Consider the following 19,984-nt stretch of genomic DNA (forward strand, 5'->3'; position numbering starts at 1 on the left):
AGGAACTGTGTCAGGCCAATTCTGGCTTGCCAGCTAAATAGCTAGCAGCAAACATTTATTATGCACTTGCAGTACATGTCGTGTGGCGTTCTTTACCCTTCTTCTTCAAAATAGTCGCCATTTTTGCCGCGTAATAAAAGAACAGGACCCCTCAGAAAAAATCAATACATTAATACAACAATGACAGGCCAGCTAAAGAACGAGCAGCAAATCTTTAGTATGCTTTGATGTGGTGTAGTGTTATTTACACTTTCCACCCCAAATAATTGCTGCTTTTGCTACATGGTAGAAGAAATGGCCAAAACATTTCAGACAGCAATATGACAGAAAGGAAATACATTCCAAGCAACGATGCTAGCTCCCAATGCTAGCTAGCCAGCTAAATAGCATTCACGAGACCAACTTTGGTTTGCTTTACTTGTTCATGAAAGTTAAATCAGTTTCTTTATTGCAGAGGAATCTTGTCGTATGTGCGGTCAGCTGCTAAGGGAGTAGTAAATGTTCACAGATTGCAGCAGCTAGTGGGATAATCACTGTTATACACTGACAGTGATACTGATGCCAATATTTGGTCATTTAAAAATCTGAAATTCCGATATATATTTAAAAAAAAAAATTCTGTCAGACACATGAAATCTAAACAGACTTTTTAAACATTTGTTATATGTAGTTATTTATTTACCCGTTTACGCTCTGCCTGTCTCTGTCTGAATCAGTTGATTGTCGTATTTGTGGTGTTCCAAACACGTGTCGCCAACAGGTTACTTGCAGAGTGCCCTCTGGTGGACAAATCTTCAACACTTATAACAAGTTTGAAGTTGGAGTTTCTCCCATCAAATCTTTGTTAAATTTTAATTTATCCGCCGTTTTAAACAACAATACCAAAAAGCTGATTATATCATCCCACTGATAGATCAGTCAGGCTCCGATCAATGTCCAGTCATCATTTCTGGAAAGTATACAGCTTGCTGTGGTCAGTTTGAAACAACATTACCACGTTTAATTTTAAACACTATGCAAGTAAGGACATAGCGTAAATGCAAAGTGCATGGAAGTATCCAAACCGAGACATAAGGTTTGCAGATGTTAGCTATTGATACTAATCATAAATGTCTTTTGTGCTCTCTTGTGCCACAGTGATTAACTAGCACTATTAATGTTGTTCTGCATGTCTTTTTGAAACTGAAGCAATCACATAACAGAAGAGTTTTAGCAAACACAAATTTTTAAATACCTTTATCCATCCAGGGGTGGACAAAAGGGTGAAAGAAACTCCAATCATGCTGAAATGCTCCTTTAAGGCCCGTCTCACATTTCCCCATAAAGAGGGTGTAAAGAACAGCGTAGCCTACTTTCCGGCGCTCTCCCTCCCCGCAGCAGAGAGCATTCCCAGGGTAGCAGCGCTCTGCAGTGACGCTGTCCTTGGTGCTGAATTCAGCTCTCTCTGCTTCGCAGTCACGGCACAGCGGCAGGCTGAGAAACCCATTTTTCTCCGTTGCGGAGCAGATTTCATTTCAACAAACCAAGGACAACACATGCCAGTCTAAATATGGAAATCCCTCTCTAGATTCTTCAAACTAGCCGGGCTTGTTTATGCATTCAGAGACTGGTACATTAGATTTCATTTCGGATTTGAATGTTTGAGGAGGGATGTTGTGTGATTAGCTTTTTTTCACTCTTTCCTGAAACTTGCATCGAAATGGGAAAAACAAATAATAAAGGCTGTGCTTCTGGCATTGGGAAAAGGCTTAATGGGCAAGACTCAGCTACTTAATCTGCATCAGCTGAAGGAAACATTGCTCAAAATGTTTCCAGGGAGGAAATATTCTCGTTTTTTTACCAGGAGAAAGTAGCTCATTGTGAATTTTCAAGGTCGTTCCTTGTGTATATTTAGCTCATTGTATTTTTATCCACACGCCACTTAATTTCAAACACATCAGTTAAAACACAAACAAGTATTTTAAGACTGTTTCACTCCTTCTGATTGCATAACCATGCAGTGCTGCCCAGCCTCAGGACATGCAGAGATTTAGCAACTTTCTTACTAAATCTCAGCTTCACATATATGCTACTCTTGAGAAGCAGGACTCACTTTTCGTGCCCTAACAGAGGCCAGTGGAAAAGTCACCTGACACTTCCCCCACAGCCTGCCTCAGCTCCCACAGCCATGATGAGGATACCTTAAACAGGTGTTTGCAGTTGGTTTCCACACCATCTCCATCCATGATTTTGGTTTTCTCAAGGCTACAAACTTTCATATCGTTTTTCTTTTTCTTGTTTTTTTTGACTATGCATCGTCCTCTTCTCCATCAGCCGCCAGTGCCACATCTACAGCGGCCAGCTGAGTGTTCGCCATCAGCCTGCCCCGATATGAGAAGCAGAGGAAATCTCTTTCCTCTTTCCTCCTAGCCACCTCCTGTCCCTCCAACCCTGACTCGACCTCAAGCATCACACTAAGGAGACTCCAACCTTCCCTGCTACACATCACTGGAGGTCCTGGGTCTTAAGGAGAGGTTGGAGGGGACGCACCCACAGCAGGCCATCCATAGCGACTTCTGGATGTCTGGGTTTCGGAACGCATAGATGATGGGGTTGATTACAGAGCAGCAGGTGGCTGGGAGGACCGTGGCGTAGGTGTATATTACGGGGTAGCTGGAGTCAGCCACAATGGAGTACATGGCGAACGGCAGCCAGCATGCCCCGAAGGCACACAGGATGGCCGACAGTGTGGAGACACCTTTGGTGGTGGAGATGGCCAAAAACTGGTGCTGCACCGCGATCTGCTGCGCATGGCGGAAGGCGATTTTGCAGATTTGAAGGTAGAGCTGCATCATGAGGGCAAAGACCAATAAGAAAGTGACGGCGAGAGCCACGGCGTTGTTTTTAGTGACCGGTCGGCAGATGCTGCACGTACTCTCGTCTCTCAGACAGTTCCAGCCCAGTGCCGGCAACAGGCCGAGCGTGAGGCACGACACCCAGATAAAGACCACCATGACGTAGGTGAAGGTGACCGTCCGTTCAGTGTGGTAGGTCAGGGCGTTGTAGAGCGAGAGGTACCGGTCGACCGTGATGGCGAGGATGTTGAAGACAGACGCTGAGAAGGCCGAGATCAGCAGTCCAACGGACAGCAATGTCACGAACTCCACCGAGCTGTCGATCAGATAGGTGAAGACAAAGTTCAAGATGAGGCCCAGGCCGGCCAGGAGATCCGCCACCGCCAGCGATCCAATCAAGATGAACATGGGAGCGCGGAGCGTCGGCGTGTAGAACAGCACAGCGATCACCAGGGCGTTCTCGCAGGAAATGAGAGTCCCCGTCACGCAAAGCGCAATGTCCCATGGGCTGACTTCCTGAAGAGCGACGGCGGTGGTCGCTGGCTGGAGGTCAGGGGTCACAGTTTGCACTACAGGTTCTGACGAAGAGTTGGCGGGGTCCTCAACCAGGCTCCACGAGGTGGAGGAGTCGAAGGGGTCGAGGGGAGAGGAGGAGTTGAGGCTGCTACCGCCACCGCTACTCATGGCTGCCGCCGCGGCCAGGGAGAGAATCATAGCTGGAGAGAGGGAGGAGGGAGGGAAGAAAGGAAGAGGTGAGTCAGGAAAGAGGTGGAGCAGAGGTGCAGACGTTTGTGTGCAGGAATGTGACATAGCAGAAAGATGGAAGCAGAGAGATGAGTTAAAAACACGATGGAAGAAGTTTTCAGAAGTGGAAGTGAGGACGAGAGGAAAGCAAAAAGAGTGGAAGAGGACGTGAGACGGGGAGAGGAGGGCAAAACAAACGAGAAAAGCAGGGAGGAGGCGGAGGAAGAGGAGGCAGAGGAGGAGCAGGGATGTGTGCTCAGCCATCCCGTTTCACAAAAGAGACCAAATAAGAAAATCACTTTTTTTTCATCCATTCAGAAACTCGTGAAAACGACCGAGCACTTTTACCCTCCAGCATGCACGTCATCAGCAGCTCGTGCACCACGCTGACAGGTAATTATCAGCAGGTGCGAACACACACACACATACACACACAAGGACAAGTCTTCCATAACTGGCAGTACTCTTCCTGCCATTTTGGCTTCAAGCAAAACAACACATACACCAAATAAACAATACTGTCAACAACAACAGTAATAACAATAACGAGAGTCTGGCTCGCTCCTACCTGACAGAGTCCGGACAACCAAAATCATCACCGACTCTGTCTATTTTTAGAGCGTCTCTAAAAATGGTGCATGACGTCCTGGGGCACGGCTGCCGTCCTATTCACCGGTGGCGTGTGTGAGCGCGAGCCCAGACACGGGCACGTGCGCCCACAGTTTTCATTTAGAAGCTGCTTAATTCGGATTCTGATCCACATATTTGCGGCTGCTGACGCTAATTTTAGCCCAGCAGCAGAGCAGCCAGCGCGCGCGCACACGCACGCACAGCGACACACACACACACTCGCAGCCGCGTGCGCCAAAGAGAGATGTGGAGCTCCATTCATAAAAAAAAAAATCTCTCCCCCCTCCTCTCGCACCTCCCACCTCAACGCCCCCACTCACCCCTCCTCCCCCTCCTCTATTCTTCAGTCCTCTTCAGTCCTCCTCTCGCACGCCCACACGCACGCGCACACACCGTCAATGACTGGAAACGTCCAGGGAAGGTCACCACCGTCCCCACCACCACCACCACCTACACCAGCATCAAAAGCCCCGCAGCTGAGAGGGGGAGGAGGGGGGTCTCACATCCCTGCGGTAACGGGGAGCTCGTGCGCCCCAGAGCCCAGCACACAGCACTCACGAGCCTTTTTTTTGTTTGTTTTGTTTTTTGTTTTTACGCCCCTGCCGAGCCTCCAGCACTGAGGGCAGGCTGTGTGCAGCAAAGACAGAACAAAAGCTTAAATACCTTCATCGGTTTCATTCAGCTGCAGCAGTGCAGTCCCTGAGCCAGCGCGCGAGAGCGAGAGAGCAGGATGGAGAGAGAAAGTGGGATGGATGAAGACCACGCCACACACACACAAACACACACACATTTACCCGCTCCGTGTCTTCTTCTTCTGCTTCTGCTTCTCGTATCTCTCTCCGTCCTCCTTTATTCTCCACTTCCCGTGAACGTGTTTTCAGTATTTTCTTCTTTCGGGGTTTCCCCCTGTCTCTCGCGCGCGCTTCTCCCCCAGTCAGCGGCGCGCGCTATATTCCTCCGTTGGCATGGTTATTAGCCTTCTGTCGGCTGCTCCGTCCTCGCGCTGCACATCCTCGGCCCCTCATTGGACGCGCTTGTCATTCTCCTCGTCTGACGTCAGAAGTCTCCGCTCCTCCAGTCACCGTCATCATGGTCTGTGTGTGAATCACGGAGAGAGGGAGAGTGGATTAACACATCGTCACCTTCACTGAGTTTATGTGTTTGTATGTAGGTCAGGTTTCAGAGCTCCTTATCGCCATTACTCTATCTTTATTAATATTGTTGTTGTTAAACAGCGGGGTGAGCGTGTAACTACCTGTGCCTCAGAGTTGGTGTTATCTGTCCTGGACTTGGAGGGGTGACTGAGCAACACTGTGCATCACACAGTGACTGATAACCCGCTCAAAAGGACAGTGGGAGACTTTGCTGCCTCCCACTTTAGGTTCTGCGTCACCAGGTGTGCTGATAGAAATAAACAAACAGCTACAATATGAAAATTAATTGCTGAAAGTGCATCTGCAAAAAGTACCTGTCTGTGTGTATGTGTGGTCTGCAGCATAACCAGTCAAACTGGCTGTTTGTGCTGTGCAATACCAAGTAACTAGTATTACTGATACCAATACCGATACTGATACGTTCAACTTACAAAGGTAGCTTGTGTAGTGTTGATCCGTGTGTCAAGATTTATGAGTGTTACTTTCCGCAGTAATTCGTTTATTAGCACTTAGTAATCTACAATAAAGCATATAGTTTTAAACAGGGTTTTTAGCCCAGCAGTCTACATATTGAACCTTCAGGATTAAATGAAATATCAATCCTATCGCGCTAGCATCGATCCATACTATTGATATCTGGATCGATCCACCCACCTCTAAGTAGCAATGGGTACCGGTATCCGGTGCCATAATGGCACCGGATACCGGTACGTGTGTTTTTGCATTTTGTATTCTTTTCTTATGATGATGATTATGAATCTATGTTTCAGTTATTCTTGTTTAGGGATTAGTTCGTAGGTTTTGTGTTCTCATGTTTATTTCAGGTTTAGTTCAGTGTCTAGTCTGTCTCAGTGTCGTGTCTGCGTCTTTGTGCAGTGTTTTCTTGTTTCCTGTTTTATTGTGAAGGTCTGCGTCTCATGTGAGTGTGTTCAGTTTACCTCCCTTGTCTCGTCTCGTTAATTACTCCCAGCTGTGTCCACCACCTGTGTGTAATTTCCTGTGTTTCTCTGTGTGTATTTAAGTCGTGTCTTCTGTCATTGTAGTTGCTGGTTCGTCTGTGTATCCACCATGTCTCACTCGTGTGTTTTCCCTGCTGTCAACTGTCGTCTGCCTCTGCTCGCTCTCATTCTTGTTCAGGTTCGTGTCCAGTAGTTAGTTTGTTCCCAGTATAGTTTAGTCCTTCCTCCGTTTGCCATTTGTCCATTTTTATTTTGTGTTTAATAAACCACCTTCACACCTTTACAAGTGCCTGCATTTGGATCCTCCTTTATTACTTCCACACGGCTCATCTCACTCGCCGTGACAGTACGGTCCAGCCAGATATGGATCCAGCGGCATTCAGCCCACCCAGGGAGCTTCAGGAGGTCGTTATCGACTGCTTCAAAATTAATCAACCTGTGGTTAGAGCATGAGGGAGAAGCGTTTCTTTACACTGTGGAAGCCAACCTACAACACCTTATTGCCGGTTATCCCTGGCTATTGGACTCAGAATTTCGTTCTCCACGAGCTTCACCTTCACCCCCCGGCCGCTACCGCTCGCCCGCTCGCTTCAATGGAGGACATGCCGTCCGAACCGCCGGACGAGGAATTACCCGGCCCGTCAGAGCCGTCTCCGAGAAAAAAGCAACGTTCGCGACGTCGTTCGCACAGCCGGATGTCGGGACATGTAAACAACCGGCAGTGGTGAGTGAGAGGGACACTGTTTCTGCTTTGTCAGATACAAGGACTATTTATTCTGGGGCTATTTTTTTGTGTTTCCACCGAAGCTAATAGTGGTTTTTCTGTTTCATCTATGGCTATTGCTTCAAAGACTGTCTTTCCTGAGCCCACGCTCTGTGTTAATGACTGTTTCCACTTTGTTGTTGCCAAGCATGGAGTTACTGAGCCTGGCATTATGAACTTAGAGAATGGAAATGTTTGGGACTCTTTTTCACCTGCACTGGTCCATTCAGGGGAAGCTGTAAACCTCACTGAAACAGTTTTTCCTGACCATGTTCTCCCATCCACACTTTCACCACAGTCTAACGTTGGGTCTGTAACACAGTTAGCAGTTCAGTCAGCAGCCCAGCTGCCCGCAGTTCGGTCAGCCACTCCACCACCTCTTACACCTCCGCTACCATCGCTACCTGTAGCTCAGTTGCCACTAGTTCAGCAGCCTACCCACTCATTCATTCAGTCACCATCCTCACCGTCTCATTACGAGCAGGGAACACACTTCACCACTGTACCTGGTGGATCTCTTAAGCTGGCCATCTCAGAGACAGTCACTTCCTCTAGGGCCTCCCCAGAGGCTGGGTGTCAGTCACCAGCCAAGTCTGGACCCCTAGAGGTCAAGACGCCAGCACCAGCAGCTCCACCGGAGAACTCACCAGAACAGTCTCGGCTCTCAGCACCCCCTGAGAGTTCAAGTGAGTTCACCCGTCCGCCTCCATCCTCTGCTGAGTGTATTAGGGAACACTTTCTGCCCTCCGAGGACTGCATCCCACTGTTGCTGCCTGAGTCAAGCCACTGTGCTGCTCAGAGGTCTCTGTACCTGCTGCTTCAGTGTCTGTCTCCACTGGAGGGCTCGAGGAGCTCGTCCAGTCTCAAGCCACGTCAGCTGGGGGTTCGAGAGAACCCGTCCAGCCTAGAGTGTCGTCAGCTGGAGGGCCCGAGTCGCCCGTCCAGCATTATGCCTCGTCTGCTGGGGGGCCCGAGGAGCCCGCCTGCAGCATCGCCGCCTGCAGCATCGCCGCCTGCAGCATCGCCGCCTGCAGCATCGCCACTGCCGTCAGGTTCCGTGTATGGGGAAATGTACGCCGACCATCTGTTCAAAGATGGTCGCTCACAGTGGACATAGATGGCTTCTTTCACTCCTCTTTCAAACCATCTGTCCTCTCTGTCCAAAATGTGAACATTGGCATCCTCGAAAGAGTGTCCTTTATCCTTAAGATGCAGATGGACTGCTAAGTCTGTGTTTTGGAGTTTTGTCTTTCGGGTGAACCAGTTTTTGTCTGAGCGTGTTGCTGGGTCTGAAATACACTGGGATGTCATGCTTGGAGAAAACTCTCCTGAGTTTCTCTGATACACCGGCTACATAGGGGATGACAATGTTGTTGCGTCTGTCCTTCTTATCCTCCCTCGCTGGTGTCTGGTCTTCTTTTCTGTGCCTCTTTGCTGACTTTAAGAACGCCCATTTAGGATAGCTGCACGTTTTGAGTGCTTCCTTTACATGTGTGTGTTCCTTCTTTTTTCCTTCAGGCTTAGAGGGAACATGTTCTGCCCGGTGGTGTAGGGTCCTGATTACTCCAAGTTTGTGTTCCAAAGGGTGATGGGAGTCAAAGAGGAGGTACTGGTCCGTGTGTGTGGGCTTCCGGTAAACTTCGATGTTGAGTTTGCCGTTCTCTTCAATGTGCACAGCGCAGTCCAGGAAAGGCAAACAGTGGTTTTTTTTTGTCTTGCCTGGTGAACTTGATGTTTTTATCCACAGCGTTGATGTGCGCAGTGAAGGATTCCACTTCTTGTGTCCTGATTTTGACCCAGGTGTCGTCCACATATCTGTACCAGTGGCTGGGTACTCTTCCTTTGAAAGAGCCAAGAGCCTTCCTTTCCACTTCCTCCATGTAAAGGTTGGCTACAATAGGTGACACGGAGGAGCCCATGGCACAGCCATGTTTTTGTCTGTAGAAGCCTTCGTTGTATTTGAAGTATGTAGTGGTGAGGCAGAGGTCTAACAGTGTGCAGATCTGATCGGGTGTGAAGTTGGTCCTGTCTTCCAAGGAGCTGTCTTCTTGTAGTCGTTTTCTGACCGTCTCCACGGCCTCCGTGGTGGGTATGCAGGTGAAGAGAGAGACTACATCAAAGGACACCATGGTTTCATCTGGATCCAGGGTAAGTTTCTGGACCTTGTCAGTGAAGTCGGTGGAGTTCTTGATGTGGTGTGGGGTGTTCCCCACGAGAGGAGCAAGGATGGTAGCAAGGTGTTTTGCAATGTTATAAGTATCTTAAGGATAAAGGACACTCTTTCGAGGATGCCAATGTTCACATTTTGGACAGAGAGGACAGATGGTTTGAAAGAGGAGTGAAAGAAGCCATCTATGTCCACTGTGAGCGACCATCTTTGAACAGAGGCGGTGGTTTACGACACCAACTGTCTGCCATCTATAATCCAGTTTTGAGATCCCTCCCCAGACGCCTTAACGCCGTCTGACATCCTGGGCCATCTGACATCCTGGGCCATCTGACCTCAGGAATTCGCATGATAAGGTGGGGCCAGGTTTCACAATGAACTCACCCGAAACTCTGGCTGATTGGGACCCACGCCCAGTTTCCCACCTTGGCTCAGGCGATTAGAGGATCATCAGGGGGTCCTTTTGTCCCTCTGTGGGGGGTCACTCCCACTAGGTTTAAATCTGGGACTCACCACCATTTGACCTTAGAACTGAAGAAGCTTCTCGGATGAGAGGTGAAACGTCTTCAAGTAACTTAAAGAAGTCCAGACGCTTTTCTTTGCAAGCTCCTTAGACTACGATGATCTGGATGACTGAGAACCTTCACAGGCAATAATAATAATATTATTCATTCAGTTCATTCCGAACTACGCGGGCAAAACTGCCCCTTTAAGGGACCTGATAAAGAAAGGTGGGCGTTCGAAACCTTAAGACTGAATTGCCTTGGACGTCCGCAACAGAAACCGCGTTCATTTCACTAAAACAAGACTTGTCGAGAGCCACTGACCTGGCCACACCTAATTATGACAAACCATTCTACTTAAATGTTTCTGAAACACACGGAATCGTAAACGGTGTGTTGTTTCAGAAAAAAGGGTGTGGGAGAGATGTACTCATGTATGTCAGTATAAGACTGAATCCAACAGAAACAAGACATCCCACATGCACACAACATGCAGCTGGGGTCGCAAAAATAATACAGAAAACAGCACACATAGTGAGAGAACACCCATTAAAAGTACTGACCACACATAATGTAGTGGCATACGTGAACTCACAAGCACTTACCATGACACCACTGACACAACAGAGATTGAGTAAAGTTCTAGATGCACCAAATCTGACATTTACACACAAAGGAATCAATATGGCAGATTTAATGGGGTCAGGAGAACCACATAACTGCGTCAAAAAAGCGGAAGCTGAAGAAAAGATCAGAGAAGATCTGAAGGTAGAGCCCATCCCGGAGCTGAGGACTGGTTCACAGATAGATCCTGCCATCAAGATGAAGAAGGACTGAAAGCAGGCTACGCCATAATCTGCCGACAAGGAACTGAATTTGAGGTCAAAGAGGCCAGGAGACTTGAAGGGCAACAGTCAGCACAGAGAGCAGAAGTAATAGCATTGAGTCAAGCCCTGAGACTGGCTAAGGATAAGAGAGTGAACATCTACATGGATTCAGCCTACACATTTGGAGCAGCCCACGTGGAGCTCGCTGGAAAAGAGCGGGGTTCAGAACGATAGGAAATGCGCCCATTTGCCACAAGAAAGAAATGGAGGAACTGGAAAAGGCCCTGGACGACCCGGACGAGGTGAGTATCATAAAATGCAAGTGACACTCACAAACAACGAACATAGTGGCCAAAGGAAATCAGAAAGCAGACGAAGCCACCAAGGAAGCAGCAGGTTACAAAGCACGAAGGCAAATGGTGCAGGTAATTGCTGAAGAGGAATCAAGCACCAATGTGCTGGAGGAAGCCAGACAGGCTCAAGAGGAGGCATCCCCGAAGGAAAAGGGGGTGTGGCAGAACCGAGGAGCCTGGAAAGAGGGAGGCCTATGGAGAGGAGCAGATGGGCGACCTGTCCTGACAGCCAAGATGGCGAAACAAAAGATAACAGAGGCGCACGGGCTCAGCCATGTGGGAGTGGCTCAGATGGAGAGGAATCTGTGTCACTGGTGGCCCCCATATTTGAGAGACATGATAAAGGAGAAAGCCAGGATGTGCCTGATTTGTGGGGCCCACAATCCAAAGCCAGTGATAAAGCCAGAAGCAGGTAAGTTTCTCATTCCAGAGAGACCAGGAGAGGAGATTGTCATTGACTTTACAGACATGATTGACATGGGCCCTGGGGGAGTCAGGTATTTGTTGGTGTGTGTAGATGCTCTAACCGGTTGGCCAGAAGCATGGGCTACCAAGATGGAGGATGCTAGAAGTGTGATTAAGTATTTAGTCACCCATTACATCCCCAGGCCTGGGTTTCCCAAACGCATTAGATCAGACAATGGGACCCACTTTAAGAACCAAGACCTGGCGGAGGTGGAGAGGATGTTGGGAGTGCAGCATAGGTTTGGGACACTGTATCATCCTCAGTCTCAAGGGAAAGTAGAGAGAATGAATCTAAATTTGAAAAACAAATTGGGTAAAATCTGTGCACAGACGGGGTTGAATTGGGTTGCAGCCCTGCCAATTGCTCTAATGACCATAAGATGTTCTGTTAACCAATCCACGGGTTTCATGCCCTATAAGCTGCTGACGGGAAGGCAGTTTCTGGCGCCCTGGACAGCGGTCCCGGTGGAACAAGGCACCAAAAGTAACAGGTCTCATACAGAATATTGGAATGAATTAAAAACTCTTGTGTCTAGTTTCACACAACAGGTGGCCTCTGGAGTACATGCTGTGGACAGAGCGGTCCCAGACGCGAAAGCGGTGTGACTGAAGGTCATTAAATGAAAGCGGAAAGAGCCCAGGTGGACGGGTCCATACGAGGTGACTGCCCGAACAACAACAGCAGTTCAACTGAAAGGAAGGGGCGACACCTGGTTCCACTGGTCGCAGTGTGCTGTGGCGGACGAGAGCTTGGTGGAGAAAAGCTCGTCTCCACCTAACACAGGTGTTAACAAAACAGAGGCATAATAAACCCTCTCACCTGTGCAACGGGCCGACCAGCAGTCTACCTGGAAGGCCGAAGAAAGAAGAGGAGCACCGCAGAAAACCATCCGAACAGCAGAAAGGAGTGGTGACAAATTGAGAACTCCAAAGGGAGAGAAATTTTACGCTAAAGTACAAAAGAAATTCACACAACACAATGCCATCACACGAATCAGAGATACATAATGAAAAGAAACGTATTAAAATGTTCCTTATAACCACATGTTTGCTGTATGCAATAATATTGACCATGGCCGTGTGTTTTCTTGTTTATCTCTTGCAGAGCACCCCACGTGACTTGTCCAAACACGGAGGCCAGCCCAGCACCGTCTGAGACACCGATTACCGATACGGGGCCGTCAAAAAGATCAAAGCGCGAGGTGTCAGGTAAACGGGATAGGTGCCTCAGCACATATAAGGGAATAGAACTGGACTACGTTAAAGGGTCCACAAGCTCATTCACGTTCGACTTGTGTGAGGTCATTAATTGTAAAGGGACAAATAGCAGCTGGAGGGGATATGATGTGTGGGTTTGTAGCCACCCCATGATATGCACCAGGGGAGGGAGCCCTCGTTCCAGTCCAGGGATTCGTCGTTCAGTGAGGACATACACGGCTGGGCAGTGGTGTTTCTGGAATAGTGTTGTGAGTTGGACAGGAGCGGGCTGGCAACCACAGGTGCCCGAAAACCTGAAGGGAATAGCAATTCAGAGGGATTTTTCTGCCTCACAGAACCCTGTCACACTTTCCCTAGGGCCGTGGAGCATGCTGCCCAAATCTAATAGCCCGGGGAGGCGTGTTTTATTTGGTAATTGGGGTGGACGTGTCGGGAACTGATCCATTTGGGGTAATTAGAGTAAACTTGGTCAGTCCCAAACCTAAGTCGGTCATAGGAAGTTCACAAACACAACAGGGCAATTGGGAAACGGGTCATCAACTGTAGGACCAGAGGAGCAAGAACCAAAAGGGAGAAAAGTCCTGACGGTGGATTACACTAGGTTGAAGCCTCAGGACCTAATTGAGCGTGCCACCGGCTTCAGTGACAGTAACTTCTGGCTGGACTGGGTGGCTCAAAATGCTAAAGAACAACATGTCTCTGATTGTGTTGCCTGTGCTTCAGCTAGACCACGTTTGTTCACGGAGCCCGCACCACTGTATCCAGAGGACAAGTGGGGCTATGACTGCATGTTGCGGCTGACTAGAGAGGCGGTGAGTACTGGAAACTGCACTCTCTTGTTTAGTTTATTCCCCCCAATTCACAAGCAGACTTAAGTAGGACCATTCATGCCAAAACAAGACAACTATACATATTTTAAATTCTCAACAACGGACACAGTAAAGTACAAGTTGGGAGATATTGACCGAAGCTGGTGCTCTGTTACACTCACGGGGAGAACCACAAACAATGTAAGTGATGCCACCATAATTGGAACATGGGCGAAAAGTGGGCTATATTATTACTGTGGACGCAATACCCTTTTGGTTCGTGTTCCTGTGGGAAGTGTGGGGACGTGTGCCATGGTGTGATTAGGAGCTTCACTCATGCTAATCGGGAACACAGTAAAAGCCATACCACAACGCAACACACGCACTTTGGCGGCCAGATGTAAGAGACACATTTTGGCAAAGAGAGGGACACAGGAGACACATGCTTATGACCGTAGAATGAACTCACCCACCTGGATTGACTTAATAGGGGTGCCCAGGGGAGTTCCAAATGAGTATAAACTGGTGGACCAAGTAGCTTCAGAATTTGAAAGTATATTCATATGGATAACTCCAAATAAGAATGTTGATCGCATAAACTATGTCCATTATAATGTGCTGAGACTCTCTAACCTAACCAGAGACGCCATGGAGGGGTTCGCGGAGCAGATGGGTCCGACCTCGTTGATGGGAGTGTAAATCGAATGGCCCTTGACATGTTGTTGGTGGAGAAAGGGGGCGTGTGTGCCATGTTTGGAGACATGTGTTGTAAATGGCCTGGCCTGCATTTGTATAGCGCTTTACTCAGTCCTTAAGGACCCCAAAGCGCTTCACACTACATTCAGTCATCCACCCATTCACACACACATTCACACACTGGTTGTACCTTCATCCCCAACAACACTGCTCCAGATGGCTCAGTAACCCGAGCTCTGGAGGGGCTGAAAACTTTGTCTAAAACCATGCATGAACACTCAGTAATTGACAACCCACTGGAGAGCTGGATGACATCCGTGTTTGGACAATGGAAGGGGTTTGTTATGTCTGCAATGCTTTCTATTGCCGCTTTTTTAGGGATCTTGGTCACCTGCGGGTGTTGTCTCATTCCTTGTGCCAGAGGACTGCTGGAGAAGGTAATAACGAGGGCCGTGGACTCCGGACCGATGGGTCCGGTGGTCATGATGCCACTGGTAGAGTTGGAGGCGGCCAAATGGGCCGAGGAGTGACACAACCCAAAGTATGGTGACCTTCCTGTCAGAAGGTCAAGAGAGGGAATGTGGGAATAAAGAAAGTATTTTACTGCTACATATAGCTTTCATCATTATCATTGCATTAAAACGTTCATTAAAAGCTACCGGCATTAGATTAAAACTTTTACTAAAGGTGCAGCTATAATCATTTTATACACACATTGCATTGTGCTCATGAAGAGTTGATGCTCAGTCCATTTAAAGGTCTTAAGCTTCATTTGGCGCGATGTCCCGACGATCCATGGTGTAAGTGACTTGGAGCAGCAGAAGGTTAAAAAGGCATACACGCTTACAAACATAAATGATCATAAAGATAGGCCAGGCCAAAGGCCTGGAATTCATTTACCTTCTAACTGCATTTGAGTTTGCCTAGTAACAGGTGACAGAAGAAGAGTCGAGAAGATTGCAAGCCCACAGGGACCATCTGGAGGGTGAAACAAATTGCCATGTATGGAAGAATGTGATAGAAAGAGGAACTTCTCTGTTTTTAGCTTTTTAATTGACCATTTACTGTAACTGATCCATGTCATATTCTTGTTAACGCATGAAGGGGCAGAACCCTGATGTATTAAAAGCAGTCTGAAGTGTATTTTTGGGCGAAGATCTATGCTGATGTGTTGCAGTGTATATCTTTCCACGCCTGTATTCAATAAAATCATTGTTTGACTGCACTCTTCTGGGCCAGTGTTGGTTTGTTCTTATCCTCAATATTTAGAATTCGGGACACAGTGTAGCAGAAATGATGAGGATGATGATGGCAGCAGCAGCCATTCTTCTCTACGCGACTAGCTTAATGTTGTTCGTTTGTAATTTACGTTGAGTAGGCTAACCACATTATTAAATTAATGCATGTAAGGTGAACTAGCAAACACCGTCGTAGTTACATGCAGCTGTCTTCTTGTTTGATGGCAGATACTCCCTTCACCCTGGCCAAAAAGGCTAAAATGACTAAAGAAAAAGTGGAAAACAGTTAAACATGAGAGGTTTTTGGACAAAGGTTTCGTTTAATGTAGGTCATGCTATCAAGTCGAACCCCAAGTTGGCATTCATGCTCAGCGACTATACTCAGGTTTACCCACCTCTCTGACTGCAATAATGACAATAATTTACGCAAAATCTACTTCAAATTGTATTCAGAAAGGACTTGGATCTAAAGACCAAGCACTCAGATTTGTCAGAAAACTTTCCCTGTGGCTTCTATACAGCCAGACTTCCCAACCATGAGCTCCCCGCCCCCTTGTTGGCCATTAGAAAGAACGTTGTCCTGATGATAAAAGAAACTCACAAATTGCCCCTTTAAAGAATTACGTGGCATTTGCCCTTCCATGAGCCTGGCTCTGCTGGCTCTTCCTGTTAAAAAGGAGTTTTTCCTTACCACTGTCGCCTAGTGCTTGCTCGAAGGGGGCTTGTCGAGTATTGTGGTTTTCTCTGTATTATTGTAGGGTCTTGACTTCGCAATATAAAGGTGATTGGTGTTGCGATTTGGCGTTGTGTAAATAATATTGAATTGAAATAGTCAGAGCCCTACTTACATTTACATCTGTAATTACAAAATCTTCACGCTATTAAACTGGGCTGATATTACAGATGTATCACAGACCAGATGTGTCAGTTTTAGACATTTCTTAGAAACATTACAGCCATTATTGAAAGATGGTAGGCAAGGTTGTGTCGTGATGTTATATTTGAACTTTTAAATATTAATATGCCTCAACAACTCTCAGACCGCCTACTGTTAACCACTTAATGCCGTAATTGGTGTGGTAATGGTAACCCCCTCCATGAGTCTGAATATGGATGCGTGATGCAAACCACCTCCTTCCGGGCATAATAAATAAATAAATAAACAAGGACAGAGCTCATATTTTCTCCAGATTCACTTTGAGCTCAATTGGATCATCGCACCTTAAGTGCAGGAAACTCCCGAGCCGGTCCACAAGCACTCTGACAACCTTTCCCTCCTCTTTGTCTCCTCGTCTTTTTATTCCCTGCTCCTCTCTTCTCCTGTCTCCTCATTTATCCCCTCATTCACTGTGAGCCACATGAATAAAATAGCGAACAAGCTTGTGATTTCTCTTGATGCACAACAACGCACGCACACACTCATGCTGCCTTCAGTTAAAGCGTGCCGCTTCCCTTCTCTGTGCTGTGCACATCGTTATGTATGAATCACGCCGCATGATCAGAATACAGATGAAACGCGCGTGTGCACGTGTGCATGTGTGCTTTCATTGACGCCCTCTCCATGTCCAACTTCATTCATCTTTCCGGCAAAGCACCATGGGTAATTGTGAGCCGTTACTTCATCTCGCTGTTTTGGTATGCTTTGTAGCGCAAAGCTGGTGTGTCTGTTTCACTTTCTCCTTCCCTCAGTATGTGTGTGTGTGTGTGTGTGTTTGTCTTGATCGACTCCATTTCTGCAGCACTCACACTTTTCTCGCTTCTGCTTCTGTGATGACAAAGCACACCAAAGTCAAACTGTATTACATCACTGATGCATTTCCAACATGAGGCTATGTTCTTCTCCTCCTCCTCCTCTACCTCGTGTAGTCTGGGCTGAAAGTCACCAGAGGACAGGCGATTCACATTGAGGAGACTGAGTTGTGTAACGTCTTGATATTTAGGGCAGTGGTGCCTGGTTATGCTTAGGTATCACACATACTGGGAAGATGTAAAGTGAATCCTTAGAAGTACAAAAACCCTAAACTGTGGGCTCGGTGGGGCTATTAAAGACCAGGATGCACAGGTTTTTGCTGGGTTAAATCCCTGTGCACGCACAGGCTGGGAACATCTCAGCAGTGAGAGTGGATGACTAATACTACTCCCACCCATTCACTCCCCTCCCTTCTCTCTTTGTCCCCTCACTTTCACACACACCTACACATCCCTTCACAAAACAGCCGCTGGGTTTCCCTCGAGCGTGATGCTTAAAAAAGAAAAAAAAAATCACCTAATAACTTCTCTTTAGTCTTCCTTTCCTTCGCAGTGCTTTTGGGAACATCAGATGTGCTGTGCTGACGTAGCGGTGGCACCCACATATCTGTAGTAATCCACATCGCGGCACTGACGGCCAGGCGCCACAATGAAACAGCATCTCATCGTTAATTTATGAAATGACAGTCAATGGGGAAAAATTCAGGAACAGTGCAGTAGCAGAAACCATCTAACACTGTGATGAAACCGGCTCTCACGAGGCCCATTTAGGCGAGGGTTCCCTCTGCTGCAGAGGAGAAGTTTATTAAAGCTTCAGAAATCACCAATTAACAGCAGCTCAGCTTGGAGCCAGCATCAGCCCTTCACAGAGGTTGAATCACAGCCTCATCTCATCTGTTCAGTGGAGGCTGCGTGAATCGGGCTTGATAAAGAAATCCCTGCTGATAGATGTGCTCGGGAGATGGACAGCTAGACCAGTGGAAGTTCTGAGTTTGATCTGGTGAGTACAAATCTGTGTAAGAGAGGGTTCATGGATGATATCTGAACGTATGGTTCCCACTGTGAAGCATAAAGAAGGAGCTCTAAGGATGTGTGAGTGAAGAGGCTCAGGGAGGGGCGGCCATCTTTTTCCCCTCACCCTGACAGGACAAAGACATGCTGTGGAAGAGAGCAGGTGCAAAACAAAAACAAAAAAAGTCAAGCAAAAGTAGAAAATACAGAGATCCTCCCAAGGTTAATGAAACCAAACTAAAACTTTCCATCCATCCCAGGGTCGCCAGGGGGCTGGAGCCTATCACAGCTGCCTTAGGGTGAGAGGCAGGGTAAACCCTGGACAGCTCACCAGTCTGACGCAGGGCTAACACATCGAGGCAGACCATTCACACCTATAGGCAATTTAGAGTTACCAATTAACCTAACCTCACTAACTTGATGTCTTTGGACTGTGGGAGGAAGCTGTGGGAGGGAGAAGTACCCGGAGACAACCCACGCAAACTCCACACAGAAAGACCTGATGGTGGAATTGAACTCAGGACCTTCTTGCTGTGAGTAAACAGTGCTAACCACCGTGCTGTTAAACTGAAAATAAATGTGAAAAAAACATTTTCATTAATTAAAGTGATTAAAAAAAACCTAGACTTATCTTTGTGAAGAAGGAAAGGAAGAAACTGGGATTCTCAGTTCATCCAGTTTTCACAATAAGGCAGCAGCAAGGAGAATTTCATGGGCTGATCCAGGAGTTGAAGCTACTGCTAGCTGTGTGTCTGAGCTAAAACAGAAGTTATCAGTGTTGTTTTACATAAAAAGCACAAAAAAATGAGCAGGCAAGACCAACCACCTGTGGTTGGATCCTGTTCAGAATGGTACAAATGTTTCATGGAACTGGTTAAATTCATAGAAATCTAGCTGTCACTGTAAAACTTTCTGATCTGCACTGACCCAGATCTGATGAGCTGAAGCAATGACTCATCTCAACGCTGATCTTGTCGCACTGAGGAGTTCCTACACCAGTCACAGGCCGCGATGATTTTCCTCTTGTTTCTTCTTGTTTCTCTTGAACTAAGGTCTTAGGGAGCTTTTCTTCAGATTGAATCACACGCTGAATCACCAGTGGCACGCTAGTTTCTTTCCCAAGCAGGAAAAAACATACATTATTCAGCACGCTGCTGTAGGATTAAGAGGAGGACACTGACTTTTCAGGCCTACCAAATCCCTGCTGCACTGAGGCTGTGTGATTCGGTAGTTAGCAATAGCTCCAGGGAGCCATAACTCTGCTTTGATTAAAGGTCTCAGTGAAAGGTCAAGAGGGAGAGGGAGGCTGAAAGAGCACAAGAGAGCAAATTGATGGACTACAGAGAGCTTTTGGTTGATGGGAATGCAAATGCCCCTCTTCACAGTCCAAGTGAAGCTTGAAGTGAGTGGGTATACTGCTGTGATATCATAATGAGTTGGAATGACTGTGCTCTAAAAACATTTTAAAATAATCTCCTTCATTACCTTTCTGTGGAGCTCGTAAAGTCCTATTTAGTCAAAACAAACAGCCAAATGTTTCTAGTTATTATTTTTTATTCCCCAATTTCTGCACCTGTGCGAGTTTAGACTTTATTTCATTTTTATTTCCCCTGTGGGTTTTGTGTTTCTGCTGCTGTTTTCTTTTTCTGTTCTTTTTCCATCCTTGTGCCTGCCATGGAAGATTTCGGGACACAGGAAAAAATGGACCATGAGTTTGGGAGAATTTTTATAACTTTTCTCTATATTTTCTCAGAATTGTATCAAAATCAGAACTTTTTTCTCATAAGTTTCTTTTGGCATTTAGCCTTTGATCTCAGAATTTAGATTTATTTTAGAATTCTGAGTTATTTCTCAGGATTCAGGC

General features: G+C 47.1%; 1 protein-coding gene across 1 annotated transcript; it reads right to left on the minus strand.

Annotated features, from left to right (window-relative positions):
- Positions 1–2,477: 2,477 nt before the first annotated feature.
- gpr185b (G protein-coupled receptor 185 b) lies at positions 2,478–4,911 on the minus strand. The gene is made up of 2 exons (XM_085350673.1): positions 4,872–4,911; positions 2,478–3,550 (listed from the first exon to the last, which is right to left on the minus strand). The coding sequence occupies exon 2, from the start codon at positions 3,546–3,548 to the stop codon at positions 2,478–2,480; it is 1,071 nt and encodes a 356-aa protein (XP_085206799.1). The 5' UTR covers positions 3,549–3,550; positions 4,872–4,911.
- Positions 4,912–19,984: the final 15,073 nt, after the last annotated feature.

This window comes from Diplotaxodon limnothrissa, linkage group LG3 (genome assembly GCF_057381915.1).
Source record: "Diplotaxodon limnothrissa isolate DT_005_m linkage group LG3, D_limnothrissa_male_GT1.1, whole genome shotgun sequence".
NCBI classification, from domain to species: Eukaryota; Metazoa; Chordata; class Actinopteri; order Cichliformes; family Cichlidae; genus Diplotaxodon; species Diplotaxodon limnothrissa.

Excerpts from the sequence above, each read along its gene's own strand:
- gpr185b (XM_085350673.1), bottom strand. The coding sequence starts at position 3,548 with ATGATTCTCTCCCTGGCCGCGGCGGCAGCCATGAGTAGCGGTGGCGGT.